Genomic DNA, 7,665 nt, shown 5'->3' with positions numbered 1-7,665 from the left:
ATGTCATAATGTAACACGACTAATTATCATTTGCATAGTCAACCATTATTATGCATGGCCAACCCTATTCAATCATAGTTAAATATGGTCAACAATTTTCAACTACAATCAATCTTGGCTAATCAAACTCATCCATGGTCAACCAAATTCAACAATTTGATCCATGGGAAACCAAAGTCAACAATAGTCAAACATGGTCAATAGAAGTGAAGAATACTCAAACATGATATACCGTAGTTAGCCATATTGAAATATAATGGACCATACTCAAACATGGTTAACTAAAGTCAAACATGATCAACCATGGTCAATGAAAGCCAACCATATTTAACATATCAAACAAAGTGAGCTAAATATAATTAAGGTCAAAGATAGTTAACCAAATTCAATTTTTTTTAACATACTCCACCATAATTCATCGCCATCAACGATAATGAAACATGGTCAACCATAATCAACCACATTTAAACGTGGTCAACATAGTCAAACATTGTCAACCATGGTAAATCATAATCAAATATTGTTGATCAACATTAATCCTCAGTTGACCATAGTCAATTAATCATATGTAAACAAAGTCAATCTTAGTCAACTAAGGTCAAACACGATTAACTATATTCAACTATAGTGAACAATAGCTAACCACAGATCAACCATAGTCAACCATCCTTAAACATTGATCTACCATAAACAACCATTTTCAATAAAAAGTCAAATATAATCATGTATACTCAATCATAATGGCGTTGTCTACCGATGCCACAAATTCGCCCGGATGGCAGAGTCTTGCTGGAATCTCGCAAATTTATTTATTTATTTTTAAATCAGAATGTTGGAGTGTTTGAATCTTTTTTTAGATGGTGGAAATGGATTCAACGCCATCAAGAACCCCTGCGGCACCTAAAATCCTAAAGTTTGACAAATGTAATCAAAATTTTCAAAAGTTTATGCCGACTTTTGTCATAATCTTGCCAAAACTTTCATTATTTTTAAAGCTAATTTGAAAGTTTTTTAAACTATGCTCAATCATAATTAACTCTACTCAACCATAATCAATTATAATTATTATTCTTATAAAAATATATATTAATAATATTAATAATTATATAATTTTTTACTATTAGTAATTATGTAAACATTTTTATAAATATTATTAATATATTATATTTTTTTTTTCCAAACCATCAACACAATCCTTTTACTAAAAATGGTTAGAGGAGGATCATTGGTTTGTACCGGTAGAGAAGGATGAGAGGTTTATACGGATCTCCTAGTAAATATCATCATGTATGATATATGAACAACTTTATTTTCATGAAAATTGTTGCTTACGAAGGAATCAAACGTGGTCTTTTTGTTGCTGTTTTCTAAAAATAAATAATATAGTAGGCATTTTTATATTATATGAGTGGACAGTTCGTCGACTTGGCGAAGATTAAGAAGGAATGTGTGTGGATCGGTTACAATCAAAGGCAGAAATGAGGTTTACCACAAAAGATTAGGTTTCAATGTCTGCGCCGCCGTCTGAAACAATGGAATAGCCCAATTAGCATCAAAGCCATAGGCAGATAGGACCAAAGCTGTGCTAATCTCTATCACTGAAAGAGATGGAAAGTGCACAGGAAGCCATCTGGTCTCCCTTTTCCGGATTCCCACTTTACCTTCTCTGCACGGATTCGATTTCCTTGAGTTGCGAGACAGATGTACTTTATTATTCATATGAATGTGATCCCTTCCACGTTGCTTTTGACGGAACTGTTCCTTTTTTTGAAATACTGTCACCCGCTATATCTTTCTCTGCAGCAACCGGTTATATATACACACGAGATATAAAACTGACTCTCACTCTCTGAAAGCTCATTAATCTGAAGGTGTCTCATTATTATATCTTTAAACTCATTCTGCGGTGCGGTTTCATGGCGTTCATGAACAGCACTTATCATGTAGGGGATGAGTCAAAGGAGAGATATGAGGGTACCGATAATATCAGCCGTGAAATTTTCTCACAATATAAATCATCGTGTCATGCGGAGAACTCGAAGCCTGCAGAATCAAGATCAAGCAGAAGAGTGTGCATTTTAAGCATCGACGGGAGCGGAATGAGAGGGATTGTAGCCTGCCGCTATCTCTTATATCTCCAAAACGCTCTGCACCTCAAGACGGGAAATCCGAATGCGCACATCTCAGAGTATTTTGACATTGCCGCGGGGACTAATATTGGTGGAATTATGGTTGCTGCCTTATTCGCAAAGGGTGAAAACGGCAGAGCTCTTTATACACCCCAAGAGACGATGGATTTCATTATAGAGAAGGGAAAACATTTGTTCCACTTGCCGTCATCATGTGGGTTGGTGAATAAGTTAATCCTCCGGCTCAAGGCAGCGGCTGCATCAATATGCTCCTCCAATAGCCTTGCAAAGACTTTGCAGGGGCTATTCAGAAGTAGCGATGGGCGACCATTAACATTGAGAGACACACTGAAGCCCATTCTGATTCCCTGCTACGATTTATGCAGCGCTTCGCCCTTCCTGTTCTCAGAAGCAAGTGCAAAGCACACGCAGAATTACAATTTCAATATGTGGGAAGTCTGTCATGCGACCATGTGTTCTCCAGGATTCGAGAAGCCTATTTCCATTAAGTCCGTAGACGGGCAAACGAAAATTGTGGGAATAGATGGTGGGTTAGTGACGAACAACCCCACAGCGGTAGCCATTACTCATGTGATGAATAATAAGGTTGACTTTCCTTCTGTAAAAGGGATGGATGATATCTTGGTGTTGTCCCTTGGAGCGGGAGAAGTTGATTGTCCATACAAATATGAGCAGGTAAAAAGTTGGGGAATAGAGGAATGGGCAAAGCCGATCATGAATATTGTGAGTGCAGGAGTCTCAGATATTGTGGATCATGCAGTCACCGTGGCTTTTGGTGACAATCCGCAAAACTATGTAAGATTGCAGGTAATTTAACAACCTTTGCATGAACGTTTGTGTGTCAAATGTTTTACAAGAACATTTAAAAAATGGGCTAAACATATTGTCTGTGATGATTTATTATTTTGCAGATAACGAGAAAGCCGAGCGGACGTGTGAGTGAAGGGCATGTGAAAGCATTGATGGAATTGGCGGAGGAGACGTTGAAAGAGAAGAGCGTGGAATCCATGGGCATTCCATTTGGATGGAGAAGAAGGGTTTCCCGGAGCAACGCTGAGAGATTAGATTGGTTTGCAGAGCAGCTTCTTATTGAACACCGAAGGAGGACAGCCAGCAAAATGGTTTGAACTTTGCAGAGGGCGAGGAAGTTCAAAGTGGCGTCGATTGTGTCTTAAATGTATGCAAACTATTTCAAAATGTTTTGACAATAGGAAAAATAATTTTCCAGTGGCAAACTCAAATTAGTTATGTAAGTACTAAGTTATTCCAAGAAATGTAAGTTCATATTAGCTAATTAAGTCTCAAGTTATTCCAAAAGCTGGATTATTCTTGCAAGTACCGAGTTATTCCAAGTTCTTCAGTTTTCCAATGATATCATGGTCTACAGGACTTAGTTGATGTGGAAGCACGAATGTTTCAAGTATTTTTTATAACAACCTAAAGAATTAAGTAATAATAAGGCACATATTTTTTTTTGTTTATTTATTTATTGATTGATTGCGGAATGAAAGGATATTATTTTATAAATTTTTAAAACATAGGCATTATGCAATATGGTATATTGTGATAATAGAATAATTATGTTAATAAGTATGTTTATTTTAGAATTTTAATTTTATTATTAATAAGCATAGTCATATGAATTAAATTATTGGTAAATAGATATATATCAATATACTATAAACATCATAATACTTATTTCATGATACAACTCACATTACTCCACATAAAAAATAAATTATAAAAATTAACTAAATTATAACTTTATTTTAAATAATTATTATTATTAATCATAAAAAAATATTAACAAATAAGCTAAACATGTATATATTTTTAAATAAATAGATTTATGTTAAAAAGCATATAACAATCTTCTTAACCATTGACATTCATCTCCATTTTACAATGGTAATTCTTAACTTGCAAATAATTTTTGTTACAATATCATGGGCCAACACTATGACTTATCAATACCACATTCCCAATATGACACATATTGATATGATATTTTTTTAAATTAATTAAGTTGAGATAAATTAATCTGTTATAGTGGCTGCAAAACCCTCCAAAATTTTGGCCTGCATCCAATTTCAGTGCCTTCCTTGGATTTTTCTTTGATGTTTGCAAGCACTTGAGCTCACCCCGTGAGCCCATGTTGAGTCTTTGCACCCTCCTCTCTTGATCGTTCATCAGACATATTTTTGCATGTTGGTCACAATGTCATGCTTGCAGTCATGTTTTGGCCATGCACAAGGTCCACCTTCATGTGTACAAGTTGTGTCTGCTATGTAAACATCTGTCGCACTCACACACGAAGTTGTATGCATTGTTGCGCAAGTGTCGTTGTGGTCATTCAACGATCTATCACAAGTGTCACACTTGTCGCTCACACCATCGGTTAGTCACACTGAGTGTATGTTGTCTTGATGGTTCGAGGTGTCTTGTCGTCAAGTCATGTTGAGTGTGTGTTTGCGAGGTCATGCATGTACAAAGTCACTCATTCACACACTTGGTCATTTTGTTGAAACTCTGTTGACCGGACCATCCTCCAACAACCAGACATCCGCTAAGCTGCATTGCGCAGTTTTAGCTCTCAGAGATTATGTACTGCTACCCAGAATTGCGCAGAGCTTCCTCCGTTGGGTCGTGCAATAGCTATAAATTTACCCTTGATTACAATATCTTTTTCCTCTTTTTTATGCATTTTGTGCCATGACGTAATAAGGTTTTGATAGAAAATGAATGCAACTGCTTTTGATGCGATTTGACTGACAAAACTAACTTTCGTTGTTTATCATGCAGAAATTGGTGAAGGGAACAACTGTTGTTCAAAAGATTGAACAACAAAAGCTAAATAGAGGAAACAACTCGCATCTTGTGCCGTCAAAACGAGAAGAAAATCAGGAGGATCAGCGCAAGATAGAAAGACTGTCTGATAATAGCATTTAGTTGTCACATTTATCTCTTTATTCTCTTTGGCTATAAGAAGGGAAAGATGCATAGAATAAAGGAGAACTTCTTATCTGTTTACTTCAGTTGTAATTTTAATATACAGAGCGTTACTCTAAAAGACAGTGTGCTGTAATGACATTTGGATTTGATGAATAATATATAAGTCGCATTGTTGTTCATTTACAAGATTATGAAGTAATCAAGCAGTAATCTCTGGCATCTTGGGCCCGGTCATTGGTGGATTTCACTGTTGTTCCCTGTTTTATAGTTTACCTTTCTATAGATTAATTACTCTGTTTTATAGTCTTATGATTGATTTACTTTCAGTATCGTTGAGTTTGTATGTTCATTTCATTGGTTCTTATTCCTATTGATTATCTCATTTATTTAATACTGTGGATTGAGTTGATTAAGAATCATTTCTTGTTAATGGAATGCTAGAGTTTTATTGATTATATCAGATGTATTAATTTTATGCATAAGCCTAGATTCAGCTGAAAGAGATCTGTTATCATTACAGTGCACTCGGTTGATGTAATTGCAGTTAGAACTTTCAATTAAGATTGGATTGTGATTTCGATTAAGACTGAGTTTTGATGTTTGAATAAGTTAATTTCCTTGAAGTTATAAGTTGGTAGTTTATGGTTTGATCCGTTTACTCTTGTATTGAAATTAATAAGTTATTTTAAAGCATTACTCTCTGTAGATTCAACGATTTACATCACTTGCACATATTGTGTACACTCTTGAAACAAAAAGACTTACCTAAGTTGATAATTAATGTGAGGCATTTAAGAGTTCAAAAGGACACCTTATTTGCGCCCAACATTTTGGCACCATTGCCGGGGATAGTGTTTCCATTTCACAGAAGGTGATGTGAGTTTTATATTTGTGTGCTATGAAAGAACTGGGAATTAAAAACAGAAGGTAAGAACCTGCGTACAAGTAATTAAAATGCTTGCTCCCTCACCTGCTTTTCAACACAATTGCGTAGGAATAGATGTTTGATGTGTGTTTGTCGTGAAAGAACTGGGTATTAAAAACGGAAGGTAAGAACCTGTGTACGAGTAAGTAAAGTGCTTGCTCCCTCACCTGCTTTTTAGCAAAATTGCGTAGGAATTAAAGTAGAAATAAATGTTTGAATTTCAGAGTGAATGACTAAGAAGAAAAGAGTAGAAAAGATTTAATTCCTCCACCCAAATCTGAAAAATCTAAGGGATCGGTGCCCCTTGGACAGTCAACCTTTATCGACAAAATCATAAGGAAAGTCGAGTCTCAGTCATCAGTAGGACCCCAAATAGTTTTTACAAGAAATCCTACTGTAACCCTTTAGGCCGCAGGATCACCATTTGCAGCTGACGCTGAGATTCACAACAAAACTAAAGGGTTTGAACAAAGCTTTTAGAACACTGGAAATTTGCTGTTTAGCCCTTTACAAGAAGGAAATTCTTGCAACCTCCATGAAGGAGAAGGAGAAACAGGTAGTACTGAAAAGATTAATTCATCAGAACCCAAATCTCTTGAAGGACACCCAGTATTCTGGACCAAGGTAGTGCTGTTAAAATCATTTTAAAAGTTTCTTTTGACTCCCTCAGAAACAGAGCTCCAGCTCCAGAAGTCCCTGAAGAATATTGGCATATTTTTGATCAAATGGCCAATAATCCGCAACAACCTCAGACCTCCACATTGCAATACCCTATTATTGATACAACTGTCAATGCCCCCATGAAAGCTATACCATTACACAATATTCCTACCTTCCATTGGTTAACTTCAAAGGATCCTGATTCATTCCTTTTTGAATTCGATGCTTTATGTAGGGGGTATGGTTACACTATCGACCCCCAGAAACTAAAGTTGTTCTCCTCTACTATGAATGGAGTAGCTTTGCATTGGTTTATGGGGCTTGGTGGAGGTACTATTAATGACTAGGACCAAATGAAAACAACCTTTCTAAAGAAATACCAAGATTATTGCCAAACTAGGGAACTGAAGGATGAAATCTTTCAAATGGTAGCTAAGACTAATGAGACTCTTGAAGAATATGTAGAACGTTTTCAATATAACCTGCAAAGATCTCCTTATCCAAATTTACCTCCTGAAGTTCTTAAAACTACAATGATAAAAGGTATGAAAGAACAATGGGTAGAAACATTAAATTTAATGGGAAAGGGTGATATTTATCAAGATAATTATGACAATATTATACAATTGTGTATCAGGTGCTCCAGAGGTAGTACAAGGCTGAAACCAACCGGGCATGATGCGATCACCAAAGACAACAAAGCCTCAAGAGGAAGCATTACACGAGTCGAAATCGACAATCTATTGGAAGATTTTAAGACTGATATCCTGGGGACCTTGACCACACAATTGGATATCATGCAAGCCAAACAAAAGTAGGTCGAAGCAGAACAGATTCTGGCTATTCTTTGTCCACACTGCAGAAAGAAACACAATCATAGAGAATGTCTGTTAGGTACGATTCAAACATGTGCCATTTGCAATAAGGATCAAACTACGGAAAGTTTCCCATCACTTCTTGGATTAAAGGCAGTCTTCA

At 36.1% G+C, this 7,665-nt stretch overlaps 1 protein-coding gene across 1 annotated transcript; it reads left to right on the top strand.

Moving 5' to 3' along the window:
* The first annotated feature begins 1,863 nt into the window (after positions 1-1,863).
* On the top strand, positions 1,864-3,376 carry LOC149157646 (patatin-like protein 6). The gene is made up of 2 exons (XM_089437649.1): positions 1,864-2,957; positions 3,062-3,376. Exons 1-2 carry the CDS (start codon positions 1,917-1,919, stop codon positions 3,275-3,277), a joined length of 1,257 nt encoding a protein of 418 aa, XP_089293775.1. The 5' UTR covers positions 1,864-1,916; the 3' UTR covers positions 3,278-3,376.
* The last annotated feature ends 4,289 nt before the right edge of the window (positions 3,377-7,665 follow it).

This window comes from Pinus tabuliformis, chromosome 5_2 (assembly GCF_031772625.1).
Source record: "Pinus tabuliformis cultivar Carrire ecotype Pingquan chromosome 5_2, CPIR1, whole genome shotgun sequence".
Taxonomy (NCBI): Eukaryota; Viridiplantae; Streptophyta; class Pinopsida; order Pinales; family Pinaceae; genus Pinus; species Pinus tabuliformis.
Note: the sequence above shows the minus strand (reverse complement) of the source record. Positions and strands in the feature narration are given on the sequence as shown.